A 14,892-nucleotide genomic window follows, 5' to 3' on the forward strand; every position below is an offset into this window, starting at 1 on the left:
CTGTGAGGGAATTAGGAGCGCCACTATCGCCCCTAATATGTATCAGTGGCGAATATGGGTGCCTTTAGCGTCGACGACCATCGCCCCTGAAAGACATTTTTCTTGTAGCATAATTTTTTGATGTTAGAGTGATTTTTCAATAAAAGGTTTGAAACTAATTTCCTCTCCATGGTGTTTTTCTCACCCACTCTTCTAAGTCTCCATATCATCTGCGGCCTTCGTCCTTCCCAGCCAGCCAAGTGATGTGTAACTGAAATGGATTTACAAGTTACTTCGGTGGTATATCAAAGCAAGAAAAGATTTCTGGGTCATAGGACCAAAAGATGGAAGAGGGTTTACCATCGGTTCCATTTAATTAGTTGGAATTGAAGTTAGTTTATAATTATTTTCATAATGTTCTATCTAAGAATGGGCATGTTGAAAGAAATATATAAATTGAAAATCAATGGACGATTGGGGATCTAAAAGAAAGACAGTATTATTACCAAATAAAAATAGTTGATAATGAGCCAAAATGAGATTTGGGGTGTAATTTTCAATCATGACCATTTAAATTTATAGGTCTAATGAGCAAATATTTGGAGAGATATTATAAGACTATAAATACTGAGTCTTCATTTCTTGTCCTTGTCTCAATTGAACTACCAAAAAGAACGGTAGACAGAGGTTACGTACAATTTATGTCTTAAATGTGTTGACTCAAGAAACACATGTAATTCAGATTCGTAGTATATACTATATATTTCTCTTCAAACATGACCGTGGGAAGGTGTAACATTTGGTGGAGTTGGAGCCGAAGCAACGCGTCGTCCACGCTCCGACCTGCTGTTCTCGGCAAACTTGATACTGTTCTGGTGCAAATTCTTGGCCTTTTCCTCCTCAGTCCACTCAGCTTCATAGTAAGACTCTTCGGTAGCCTTGACCACGTCCTTGGAAGGAGGAAGGAACATGCTACCCCACTGTGGGAAATGGACTAGGGTCACAGGTAAAGTACAAGCACAAATCATCACCCCCATAAGGGACAATCCTGTAGCGGTAGAAAATCTCGAAGTGGAGAAGAAAACTAGTTGGGTCAACCCGGACCCGAAGTTTCCTCCGGCTCCAGTCAAGCCTGATATGATTCCCAGGGATCTCCGGGAGACGAAGGGGATGATGCCGAATGTTGCGCCGCAAGCTGCTTGAGCTCCGATTGAGAAGAGGATCATGGAGAACACGGCGAGGGGAAGGGTGTTGGCGCGGCCTAGCCAAATGCAGAAGGCACCTCCCATGGTTTGGAGGATCCAAAGGGTCCATAGTCTGCCTCTCATGCCGAAATGTCGAGCCGCCACGTCTGAGGCCCAGCCGCCGAAGGGACGAGCCAAAAGGTTAGCCATACCGAATGAAGCGGCTATGATACCAGCGGTGTGTAGCTTGAGATTGAACCTGTATATTGTATTATTAGTTTTATTAGAAAAGTACATGATGAGTTTTAGAACTAAATATCTCTCAATATAATTTATTAATTAATAATACTCTACTCAAATGCTTTTGTCTAATTGTAACATTTCCTTTTTGTAAAAAAAAAACATAGTAACATTTCCGTATTGAAATTGGTATTTTCTTTATATATATATATAAGAAAATGTTAGGGAGAAAAGTACAAACCTGTCATAGAAGTATTCAGCGATAACATTATCAGTGGACAATTCAACACCCATGGAGTAGCCGTAGAGAAGGACAAAGATCCATGTCCTGTAGTTGGTAATGGCATACCATAACACCTGAAAAAGTAACAATAAAAAAGGTTTCATTTATTAATTTAATAATTAAAATATAATAATAATAATAATAATAATAATAATAATAATAATAATAATAATAATATAAAACATATAAAATTATGTTAAACTAATAAGTAGCGTACCCTGGAGAATTTGTCTTTGGCAACATCACCCTTCTTCTGTAGGGCACCAAGGTTCCCATCGGGCAAGTCCTGGCCAAGTGTTAAGACCAAAATACCCATGATCACATGAAGCCATCCAGGGATGAAGAAGGCAATCCTCCAAGCTGTAAACGGTGTCGCCCCAGCTTTCCGGATCAACTCGTACACCACGGGCATGAGAAGTTGCGTGGCTCCTCCGCCCATGTTTCCCCACCCAGCGGCGGTCCCATTGACTAGCCCTATGATCTTACTATTGAACATGGTGCTCATCCAGTATTGGCACGACACGAACGTCGCCAAAGAAAAACCAATCATGAAACGCACCGCGGTGTACCCACCGGCTGAGGAGACAAATGACATGCAAAACACTGTCGGCGCGGAGAGCATGATGAGAAAAGCGCATCCATATCTTGGTCCCAAAAGATCGCAAACTGCTCCCATCACGAGCCTGCAGAGGAGAATTAGACTTAGTGGAAATATATATACATAAGAAATAAATACACGACTCATATATGAAGTGCTCTTTAGCTATAAAAAGTTTATGTTAAATGTTCTCATGCTTACCTAGAGAAGATACTGCCGGAGACAGAGGCAACGCCGGCGTTTCCGATGTCAACTTTGGTGAGATTAAGGTTGTCCCGGATAATGGGGACGAGAGGGGCCGCTGCGAATGTAGAGACGAAGCAGGTGAAGAAGGAAATCCAAGAGAGGTGGAAGGTTCTCATGTGGGGATTAGCCAAGGAGAAGAGCTTAAACACTTTAGCCTTGTGTTCTGAATCCACAGGCAAATCGAACTTCGCCGTCGTATCGGTCGGGACAATCGGAGAAGCAACCGAGAAAGCGAAGGTCTGCTCTCTTCCGGTGACTCCATGCATGGAGCTTCCAGGCTCTCCTATACCTTCAATAGTGTCAGCCATATTTTTCTTTTTCTGGCTAATAATAATAAGTTGCTAGCTAGCTATATTGTATTAGGAGTACTTGTTTTGGAATTAATGAAGAAAATGGAGGGAAAGGGAGGTCAATTTATATCGTTTGGGTACGGAGGAAACCGTTGACAATACATGCATATGTATATGTACAAGTAGAGAGTAAAAGTGCTTTGACGAGGGCATTCCGGTAAAATGTTAATTTTTTATAATATAAAAAAAAATTGTTAAATAGTATTTTTCAATAGGTGATGTAAAATTATATTTTTTTTACTTAAACGAATAGTATTTCTTCAATATAGTGAAACATTATTTATCAAGCTATAAATATTTTATTATTTTTTTTTTATAAATTTTTGTATATATATATATACGAGTGTGATACTATTATATTTAATTATTTTATTTCTTAATATGAATAAAATATTTTTAAAAAATATAATATTTAAATAATTGAGAGAGAAAAATAGAAAAGTTGATATATAATGTAAAAGTTTGAGATAAATTATAAAAAAAATATATATTTTGATGATGTATTTTGTAATATATTTCTCTATAATATTTAGTTAAAACTCACAAAAACACATTCTATCAGCTCATTTATACATATATTTATAATAGCTATGCACAAACTCATATTAATTTATATATACATTTACATAATATTTACATATCCTTTATATAATATTTTAATATTATTATTTTTCTTTATAAGCTTTCTCTCTCCTATTTAGTATATATATTTTTTTTCTTTTTTAATTATTTTATTTTACTTTAATTAATAAAATTTGTTTAAAGATATAATATTTAAATGATGTAGGAAAATATATAGAGAATCTGATATATGGTAAAAGTTAAAAGTAAAATAGAAAAATGTGTGTTTTTTTAAAGTATTTTAAAGTAGAGCATCGTGCTCTAATAAAACGAATTTTAGAGATTGTCTAAGTGAAATAATAATAATATAAACAAGAGAATCCATTCCGCCGCGTCTGCCATGAACAATGGAAAAGACTCGTCCTATATCCCAAAGGATCATTTTATGTTATTATTTTTATATAATTTGGGCCAATTAACTACTTAATGACAGAGTAGTATAACCCCCAGTTCATTTCAACGACCTTATATTATTAATTAGTTCACAAATTATATTAATACTACTCTCTTTTAATAATATTATTAGAATTATTTTGTCAAAAAAGATATTATTACAATTATTATATAATACATCTACAATTTAATTAGGTGACTATCTTATCAATTAATATACATATTTATATCTCAAAAAATATACATATTATTCAACTATAAAGATTACTCTTGCGTGTAATGCAGACTGTTTTCCTTACTTATACTAGTACAACAAAATATTTCTAAAAACATTCACAAACAATAGTGGTTATTTTTTTAAGTGGAATCATATTATTTTCAATTGTGTCCACATTTAAATTGTAATACTGAAATTAATTATTTATAAATGTATAATTGTTAAATTGTTGCTATATAACACTTAAGTGTGTCCAATATATATAATAATTTATGTAATTTAACATCAAATTTCACATATTTTATTTTACAATTTAAATATATGATATCCGATGACATTGATCATCATATACCGCTTCATGTAATGTTAGTGATACCATAGTAATATATTATTATGATTAGTATCAAGCAAAATTATGTACAAGGATTACTTTTTAGCTGGAAAGCAACAAATGGTCTTCATGAGGCATTTAAAGGTTTGTGCATTATAAGGCTCCATAGTCTTGGGATATACAATTATTAATATTGTATTTTGTCAACAATTAACGGCTATAAGGATTTACTATATATATTGCAGCTGGTGCTAATGTTTTAGATTATTTTTAATTCTATATAACAAATTAGTTTATAATATTATATTATTATTGAACCTTTTGGTCAATGAGTAATGTACTGAGGTGGAGATGACTTAATTGCACCATTATATTTGTCAAGCAGACCATAAACTATATTACCTTTTGCTTTCCATCTTATAATTGTTGGCCTCCAAGTGGGCACAAGCAATTTGTGCAACTTAATTAAAAGAAAAATACAAAGGTTGATGATAAAGTTTTGAGGGTCGACACATCTGATCCTGATCTAAGAAAAAAAAAATAGTAATCAATATGTATTATGATCACAGTTAAATGAGATCCTTTCTTTGACAAAATAAGACTAATGTGATCCCTCATCTGGTATCTTGAGAAATATATTATAATGAAATGTTAATGCTTAATTAGTACTGTTTACCTCATTCATCACCACTAGACATTGTGCGCGTTTTTTCATTTTGTATTTTACTTCTCAATTATAGTTTTTGAATATTGTTATAAGCTAGGCAACATGATTCCCCGTATATATTCAAACTAATTTTTGTAAAGTAACCCATGATTCCATGAATATGCACGTGGATACTTTTATCATAAGTATATGTGTAGTCTACGACCAAGTCTTGCATGTCCTGTGCAGTAGTAGTATACTACCAACTGCTCACAACTATACTAGATATTTATTTTACAATAATATACCAAATTGCACAAAAAAAAAGTCAACCATTATTATCAGTGTCCAATGAGATGGATCGATGATGAAAATGTATAAATAAACACTACAAGAAATTGACCCTTGAGAGAGAGTGAGGTGTACATATATGTATCTTTTATTAGTAGAACCAGCGAAGAGGAAAAGCTAGCTGCACATATATATATATATATATATATATAAAGACATGGTGTCTATAATTAGCAAAGATATAACACTTTTTTTTTTCGTTTTTGGGTGGCCCACAAAAACTCATAATAAAATAATTCAGAGGTCAACTGTACTTTTGTTGTTCATCAAAATCAAAGTGCATGGTAACGATGAGTTGCTCAAGTTGATGATGCTGATGTTTGTTTCTTAACTTGCGGGAGCAGATGGAGAAACGTTTTATGTTAAATTACAAAAAATGTATAGCTTATCTAACCCTTCGCCAGGTCTTAGAGTTCTTTTGTGTATTAATATTTTCGAATGGCTTGCACATATGACTTGATTTGTTGTGCTTTTCAAAACGGACATATATTCATTAATTTAAGCCTCTTTGCCGAACTAATTCTGAATGATAATTGCGCATTGTTATAAGAAGAAGAAAGCCATTTGGATCATCATATTCATATTCACTGTAATTATTACTATTATTAATTTACTTATGTCATCTTACACACGGTAATTAATAGTCTAGAATATTTATAATTAAAAAATAGTGATTTTATCATGATACACGTATTAATGCATATATATGAAATTTGAAAATAAAAATAGTGAATTCTACTATAATAATACATTTGTCAACAGCAATAAACTTTTGACATACGTATCTTATATATTATTGAATTTAAATAACTTAATTAAACAATTGATTTAATAATATAAGTACTTGTGCTTTTCATTTGTAATAATGGCAAGAGACAGATAAGAATGTCGACATATTTATATATATATATATGTATACATGTGTGTACAAAATTTGTCTCTCTCGAATCTCGGTGTGTACGGCTGTGGGTTGTACGGGTATGCGTCCATACGTATATATTGGATGTTGAATTATTCATCTCTACCAATTACACACACAGATAATATAAATATATATTTATAGAAGAAATTGATGGCTATATTCGGACTTTATTATATGCAAAAATGTCTAGGCAGACGACAGTTTAACCATATTTATTCTCATCTTTTATCATGGATCCTTTATTATGATGATGTTGCAATAAAACTCATATCAGAATTTTCCAAAATCTACTACTCATTTTACCCGGTCCATTAAAACTCTCATAAAACCTTCCTACAAGGCCCCAAAAGAATATACACCTACTCCTGAAGTCCAATTCGTTACTTTACAATTCCCTCCTGAGTTTATTACCTAGTGGATTGCGCAAGGATTCACCCATATCCATTTTGGTGTCATACGCTTAGTTATTTTCCTTCATGGCAGAAAGAGCCTTCTGACTGGCTGCCAAATGGGTTTGCCCAACATCCGAATGAGGAAATACTAGCATGCAAGCATTGCAATCATAGAGATTACATTAAATGCAGGAACAATAATAATTACACTGTTCCCTAACTTTAATATATCTCAAAAACAATCGCTTGCCTAATGCTTTCAAACTTGAAGTCCAATTGGCTGGAATTGACCAAGATCTTACTTCCATTGGAGCTACTCTTCACTACCAGATGACATACAGACTCCAAGATCACGCTCTGGATCTTTCTTTGCCAACAGCTGAAGAAGCATTATTGGTCTCGGTAGACTCTACCCAAGTTCAACCATACACTCATATTCCAAGGCAATCTCTATAGATGATCTTATGAAGATTTTGCCCAGTTCATGGATAACAAACTATGAGATGCTCCACCAACCTCAAAAGTTGTCCAGACTCTTACTAAACCATCTTATCACAAGAAAGAAGATGACTCTGTCGAAATAGTCTTTGACAAAACTCAAACAAAGACTCTCAATTGTTTTACCACCTAGTACACGATGACTTTTGTCACACCAACTGATGTGGAAATCCAATCCTTTGATTCTCAAGGTAGCTCTATTTATGCTTTCGAATCTTCGGATGGACATAAGTATTGGGATGTTTGCGACTGCAAAAGCTGCATAAAGACAGAAGAAGACCTTCCAAAGTGACATCCTAGCTCAGGAAAACGGCTTAAGCAACAGCTAGATAAAGGAGAAAAAAGAATAGGGTTGTTAGGCCAACCCTCTGGAAAGTTTGACTATATTGTAAATTATTCTACTCCAAAAGACTTACCTGGCTCTACTCTAGAACCAACTGGTTGGGACATTGAGCTTCCTCCAACAAACTCCCGAGAGCCTCCACTTCCAGCTCCTCAACAAAACTTTTTGCCATGCTACAAAAAAGCAGCAAAATGGATGCAACATTGTGGAGAAGCATTTCTTGCTCAAAATCAGTTCCAACAAATTCCACAAGTATTGATGACTACTACTGATTATGAGTCAGATTTACTAGGTGTGTTCATATAAACCGCGAACCGCGATTTAGAATCCAAACCGCAACGCACCAAACCGCCAAAAATTGTAATCGGTGAAACCGTTTCCGATGGTTCGGTTTAACTAGACCGCTCAACTTTAATGGTTTGGTCACGGTTTCTAATTTTTTAAAACCAATTAAACCGGACCGAACCGTGATTTTTTCTATAAGAAAATAGTTTTTAGAAATGAGGGTGCAAATGTTTGAGCCCCTACACTTAAGTTAATATAAAGTCTACCAAACCATCTAAGCCAAACAATTTAATTGTTTAGAATATATTTATAGTAGTATTTAATACATGCACAAGTTTCCAAATCTAATAAAGGAGAAATGTAAAGTATCACATTGTTTAGAAAGTAAACATGTCTTTTTCCCACTTCTATAAAATGATTCAAAATACTTACACTTACCACAACAAAGACAATAAGCTTCATGTAGACTTTTATGGTCTTAAAAGTAAAGTTAAAATTATTATTATTTAAATATAATTATATAGTTAATTATTTTATAATAAAAAAAATTAATTGTAATAATTTGTTTATATGGTTAAAACCGAACCAAACCGTTTATTTATGGTTTGGTTTGGTCTGGCTTTTCATTTTGAAAAAACCGTATGAGCGGTTTGGTTTCCAAATTCTTCTAAACCGCACCAAATGAAACAATGTACACCCCTAGATTTTCCTCTAAAAAAATTTGATTGGCAAGACGATCAAGGTATGGTTTCTCACCAACCAAAGGTTCAAAAACCCACAACTAGGTGGATGGGTCTCTAAAAAAAGTATCTCCAGCCGAAGAAGTTCTCAACTGACAATCAGAATATATGATTGCCCAAAACAAGTTCTTAAAGCAAGTCGAGTTACAAAATACAATAATAAAGACAACAGTAAAACAATTTCAGACTACTGTCATCGATAAACTCACTGCAAAAATGCAATAGACTCATGAAGAACTTCTGATCATCATTAAAGAAAACTCAGTCCCAATGCCAGTATTCCTAGCAAAAGAAGCCAAGATGAAGAACCTAAAAACTCAATATGAACTCCTCAAGAACCAGTTTTTCCAACAAGAACTGGCAAAGGCTCCTTCCACTAGCTAGTTGGGAACTTCGTCCCCGTTCGGGATAACTACGACGTTGGTTTCTTGGCAGTTTGCTACAATACAAAAAACCTCCTAGCATTTTCCTATTGATGGATCTGTGCAAGAGGACTCTGTTGTACGACTAAGACGCATGCTTGATGAAAGTCAACAACAAAAGACAAAAAAGGGAAAGAAGAAAGAATCACTAAGCCAACCGACAGACGAACTTAAGCAACTTATGTTTCACCCAGCCACATATCCTCTGTCATGAATGATTTGACATACAAACACTCTCCACATCGCAGAAAAAGAAACAGACTCAGATGATCAAGGCTCTTCGACTAGTTCAGACAATGCTTCAGATGTCTGATTTGGAGAAATGAGTTCAACTTCTAATGATACTATACCTAGTGATCCCGAAAGATTATCCAAAGATAACGATGGAGCATTTCCACACTTGATGGTTCAACCTGTTGATGGATCAAACTCACAAAACTGAACCAATTATCACAAGTGAAGACGAAAGTGGAAATGAATCAACAACACCACATGTCCCCCAACAACAGAAGAGTAAAAGTTCAAACTTTCAAACTCTTACTTTAGATGACCTCCCTCCATGAAAATGGCGTGAAAGGTTCCAAGAGTTTGAGGCTTGACTCAGCCTGGAATCACAAAGACCAGAAGCACAGACAGGAACGGTTCTCCTCAACTTTGTCTCCCTATTTACAAGTACCCTACAAGACTAGTGGACAAGTCTGGGCGATTATAGACAGATGATATTTTTACAACTTCCATCTATCACTAATGCCCTGACCTATCTATATATTGAATTCTACACGCTGAATTCTTCAAACTAAAATGTTTTTCAATGGATAAGAGAGATTCGAAGAAGCATTACAAGAAGATGACTCAACAATTCTACCAAATAGGTGGAATTGATGATCCAAATCTGAAACAAGCATTCCTTTCTTCCATACAAGAACCACTAGGAGAAGAAACCTTTAGACTTCTCTCAGGAATAGGAAGAACCCTAGCTGATGCTACGATTGGAAAACTCTATCAACTAGTTCGAAAGGCATTGGAAAAGATGTGCTCTCGGAAAGTGTAACGCCTTACTACCTTAGAGTCATTACTATGTGAGTTATAAATGTGTCATTAGCTCGATAATCGAAGTTTTAGATTAAAAGTGTGACTAAATTGAAATAAAACTCGTTTAACAACATAAATTATAAAGATTTGGACATTCATTGATGTCATAAAAAGTTATCCATTTGGGATCCCAAAATACTATTTAGAAAATGTATTACAACTCAAAAATATAAATACGGTCGACCTAGGCGACAAAACATCCATTACAGTACATTTTCCTAAAATAACCCTGGTCGTGGTAGCCAAGTGTCGAACATGTACCCGTCATTCCATGCTCTCTGTACTCATGGTTGGTCAATCTTTCCTTTGCCCTTACCTGCACCATAGAGCACTCGAGAGTTGAAGCCTAGCAAGAAAACTCAATGCATAATAAACTACACATATTAATCCACAATATACACCTAGAGGGAAGCACCCGCGCAAGCAGTTGTAGATGAAGCGGAAGCGAGAATGTCGGCTTGAGTAACGCAAACATTGGTGAGAATCCAATGCCCCGAAAACCTAAGGTATAGGAAAACAGTCAATAGACTAAACACATAGCGTCCTACGCCGACCTAGATGCTTTACTAGGCCCTGGTTTTGCGGTCTTCACCGAGCAGGTGGATACAACATCCTAGGAGGGTCTCGCCTTAGCGGCCTACACTCAGCGTGCTCAACGCCGATCTTGACCCCTTGTCGTACCCAGCTTCTTACCGTTTTCAGCCCTCGTCGTTTTATTCATAAATATGCATGACACAACATAACATACACAAATGTTCATACATATATTAAACATAAACCAATAGGGTTGTGCCCTGAAATACAAACAATAGGGCCATGCCCTGCTCTACAGGTACAAAAGTTTCCTTACTTGTGTCCCGAGCTGTCTGAGTACTGCGATCCCGAGCACAGTCCTCTAACCCGAGCCTCGTTGAAAACCTAGTCACAACACATTCATAATAACCAACCATCATGCCTTAAACCAATTAATTATGTCAAAATATTAATCTAGCCTCCGAGACCTTGAATCCTACCAAACCGGGTAGTAGAATCTTTCCCAAGCCTTAACATTTGAGTTCTCCAACCTAAAACATGCATTTCCCCTTCTTTTCCATTTTGAGTCGTGGCTCGCTACAAGTAAGAGGGCAAAGCCCTCTCTACTGAAGGACATGGGTCGTGGTGCATTAAGCCCTACGCCACGGCACCTAGGCAATCTCAGGGCTCCCCAGGCCCTTTCACACACACGGGTCGCAACGCCTGTAGAATAGGGCCGCAACGCGAGTCCCAGAAACCCAGAAATTAGCCATTTTTCTTATGTTTTCCCTGAGCCTAAATCCATAATTCATACCCTTAACACCAGCCAAACTCAAAATTAAACCTAGAATCCTTATTCACACAGCCTAAACATCTCAACAATCCCATAAATAATTCCATACACTCATCAAACACCCAAAACCAATCTTAGAACCCTATCACATGCAAGCTCTTTACCTCTGAGATGTGTTCAGCCTTGAGCTAATTCCCAAGCTCAGCCAGTCTAATCCTTCGAGTCTTTATTCTAGATTACTCAAAATTCTTCAAGCCTCCAAGCACCAAAAGAGGGAAAGAGAACCGAGAGATAGAGTGAGAGTGAGAGTTGAATTTTTTTTGTTTCTTCTAAGTGACTCTAGAGTCTCAGCTACCTAAATCTATTCTAGCTGCTTAATGACCAAAACACCCCTATGTCTATCCTCAATTCTTTAATGCCACCAAGGGCAATTCCGTCAATTTCCACAACCCGCTAAATTCTCGAGTGTTCCCATAAATATCCATTTATTCCCCAACATACTTTAACAATCTCTAAGTCCTTACCTGTTACCTAGTATCTTCCGAATATCAATTGTGTTCCCAAAATACCCCTAGTCTCCCCTCGAGCCGAGTATTCGAACCCATTGTGACTATTTAGCTAAACTGCTCCCTAGGACCATCTTGAATCGCACATCGCAAATATATCACCACACCCTCATGGTATCAATCACAATACACACATATATCACATTTATGCCCTCAACGGGTCAAAATTACAAATATGCCCCTAATTACCAAATTGGGCCCACATGCATATTTAATTCACCTAAACATGCATTTCTAATCACAAAATCATTTAATTCACATATTAGCATAATTAAATCAATTTTTTCCCTCCTAACATGCTAACTGTTATCCCCAAAATTTGAATACGATGACGTGGCAATAAAAGTGACAAGTGGCAATAAATGGCTGGGTCGATTAATCTTGTGATATTACTGACATGAAAATTATTTATCTGGTTTGGAAGTGATCTGACCGACCTGGTAGAATTTCTGTCCGACCAGTAAAGATTTTTTACTTACCAGTAAAATGTTTGGCCGACCAGTCAGTCGTTTTGGCCGACCAATCAACTGTTTTGGCCGACCAGTCATCTTGGAGTCAAGTGTATCCAGTCAGTCAAAAGTTTTGCCTAACCGAAAGGGTGCTTTAGCCGACCAGTCTCACTTCAAGGAGTGAAGTTGGCCGACCAGACAATTCATCATTATGCAGCAAAATTTCAGTAACGACTTCAGCCAGAATTAGTCGTACCCACAGCGGGAATCTCTCAGATTATCCCAAAGAAGTCGCACATTGTTGTATTTTAAATTTTATTATTAATTAAATATTTGTTAGAGCAACTGAATTATCCCAATTATGAGGGATTTCGATTTGTACGATCCTAAGCCTATAAATAAAGAGCTCATCGCATCATTAAGGGGATTCGAATTCTGATTTTCCTGAGAGAGCATTTGTATTCTGAGAGAAATCTTGTATTCTTCTTGCATTTACACTTAAGAAACTCAGTTAACACAGGTTCATCTGATCTTGAGTGTAGATCTATATATCACAACTCTAAGTGGATTAAGCTATTACCAACATATTGGGCCTGAACCATTATAAAATTATCAGTGTCGTATTTTCTCTTGAAGGTTTATTGTAGTTTTGACATCTACTCGTCATTGGCCAAAATCGTGGTCAACATTTTGGTGCTTTCATTGAGAGCCTGAAGAGAAGAAACACACTATTATCGTATTATTATGGCGCCCAAGAATACTAATGTGGCCTCCAAGAACCAGGCACATCTAAAGAGCCTGTTAGATCAGAAGGTCCTGGCCATCAAGACCACGAGACTAAACCCAGGGTCTTCCTCGAAGAAATGACTCCAGAGGTTGAACAACTCGAGGAAGCCATGGGTGCCTTCCAAGAGGAGATGGCACAATTCAACGCCCGACAGGAGCCATTTACTGAAGAGATGGCCAGACAGAAAGCTGTGTTTGAACAGCAAAGACGGGAGATGGACGCCAGGAGCGAGGAGATCAGGCGATGGTAGGAGGAGGCCGATAGGCGACACCGCAAGGCTACACTTGCTCTGGAGGTGGCTACGCAGTTGACCCAGGCCAATGCCCAAACTGCAACACGAGGAAAAGCTACCCAGGGTGCAAGGAATACAGATGCTGGTCGAAAAGCTACTGACAGAGCCAATTCTCGAGGACCAGACAGAAGCAGGAGAACCCTCCTGGTCGAGAAGATGATGGGGTCGGATATGGCACTGCCTCGACTCAAAGGGGGAACTCTAGAATCCCCTCTAGGAGCCACCGATCAGAAACTTCTAGATCAGGGAGTCACCGATCGGGCAGTAAAAAGACTCCACCCAGGCAGGATCAAACCAAGATTCCTCGAGGTAAAGGAACTTCATAATTCAAAGATGGACATGGTCGTGATGAGGCCGATAGTCATCACACCGACCGATCGAAGGAAAAAGATGGCAACAACCAGCAAGGAGGAAAGGATTGCCTGGCACAAACAGGAAGGCCACCACTGCATCCCGGCCAGAATTGTAGTGGTATAGAGCACGTCTCGCGCAATAAGCCTTATGAAAAAACTCAGAGCACAGTGTTTGATCGGTTGGGAAGACGCACTTCTCAGAAGGATTTGAGAGACGTCATCACTGACAAGAGAAGAATCGTCCCGGTCGAAGGGCGAGATCTGACCTGACCTGTCAGTCAAGTAGAAATACTTGATGACAGTGCGCCAAATAGGAACGCCCGACTAGGCGGTCAAGACCTTGAGCCCCCAACGGTCGCCCCAGGCATCCAGGCCCAGCTTGATGCGTTAATAGCCGCAGTTCAAGGTTTGTCGAAACGACCTTCTGCAATTGATCCGGTAGACCACAGGAGTGGCAGCCCGTTTTGTGCCCGAATTAGAACAGCCCAGCCGCCAGCAAAGTATAAAGTACAACTACTGCCAGTATATACAGAAAAGGCAAACCTAATAAGGCATGTTGGGAAGTTTGAAGACCAAATGGAGCTGCTCGGGGTGAGTGATGACTATCGCTATAGAGTTTTCCCCACTACATTTTCCGATACTTCCAAAGAGCGGTATTGGAAATTTGAGCCAAACTCCATTACCTCTTGGGGGAGTTTCAGATAAGAATTTTGTAGAAAGTTCAGCGCTACTCGGACTCCTCTAGTTTATGCCAATCACTTGGCAGATATCAAACAAGGGAAAGATGAATCTCTCAAGAATTACATACAGAGGTTCATGAGAGAAGCCAACCGAGCAACTGCTGTTGGAGATGAAGGGAAGATGGTTGCCATATCTTCTGGTATAATCTATCGGAGTCCTTTGTGGGACGGTATGCATCACAATCCAATTTCAACACTACAACAATTTCTTGACCGAGTAGAAAAATATATGAAATTGGATGACGTGATTGAGAAAGGAGAGAAAG

At 37.4% G+C, this 14,892-nt stretch overlaps 1 protein-coding gene across 1 annotated transcript; it reads right to left on the reverse strand.

The window, feature by feature from the left end:
* Positions 1-494: 494 nt before the first annotated feature.
* On the reverse strand, positions 495-2,879 carry LOC133789943 (high affinity nitrate transporter 2.4-like). The gene is made up of 4 exons (XM_062227595.1): positions 2,486-2,879; positions 1,904-2,369; positions 1,645-1,760; positions 495-1,422 (listed from the first exon to the last, which is right to left on the reverse strand). Exons 1-4 carry the CDS (start codon positions 2,836-2,838, stop codon positions 750-752), a joined length of 1,608 nt encoding a protein of 535 aa, XP_062083579.1. The 5' UTR covers positions 2,839-2,879; the 3' UTR covers positions 495-749.
* Between the last annotated feature and the right edge of the window lie 12,013 nt (positions 2,880-14,892).

This window comes from Humulus lupulus, chromosome 7 (assembly GCF_963169125.1).
Source record: "Humulus lupulus chromosome 7, drHumLupu1.1, whole genome shotgun sequence".
In the NCBI taxonomy this organism is placed as follows: domain Eukaryota; kingdom Viridiplantae; phylum Streptophyta; class Magnoliopsida; order Rosales; family Cannabaceae; genus Humulus; species Humulus lupulus.

What these genes read in the sequence shown, in the direction of transcription:
- LOC133789943 (XM_062227595.1), bottom strand. Translation starts at nt 2,838, where the DNA reads ATGGCTGACACTATTGAAGGTATAGGAGAGCCTGGAAGCTCCATGCAT. An exon ending in CCAAAGACAAATTCTCCAGG is followed by an intron (nt 1,761 to 1,903) that starts GTACGCTACTTA and finishes TTACTTTTTCAG; the next exon opens with GTGTTATGGTATGCCATTAC. An exon ending in GCTGAATACTTCTATGACAG is followed by an intron (nt 1,423 to 1,644) that starts GTTTGTACTTTT and finishes TACAATATACAG; the next exon opens with GTTCAATCTCAAGCTACACA.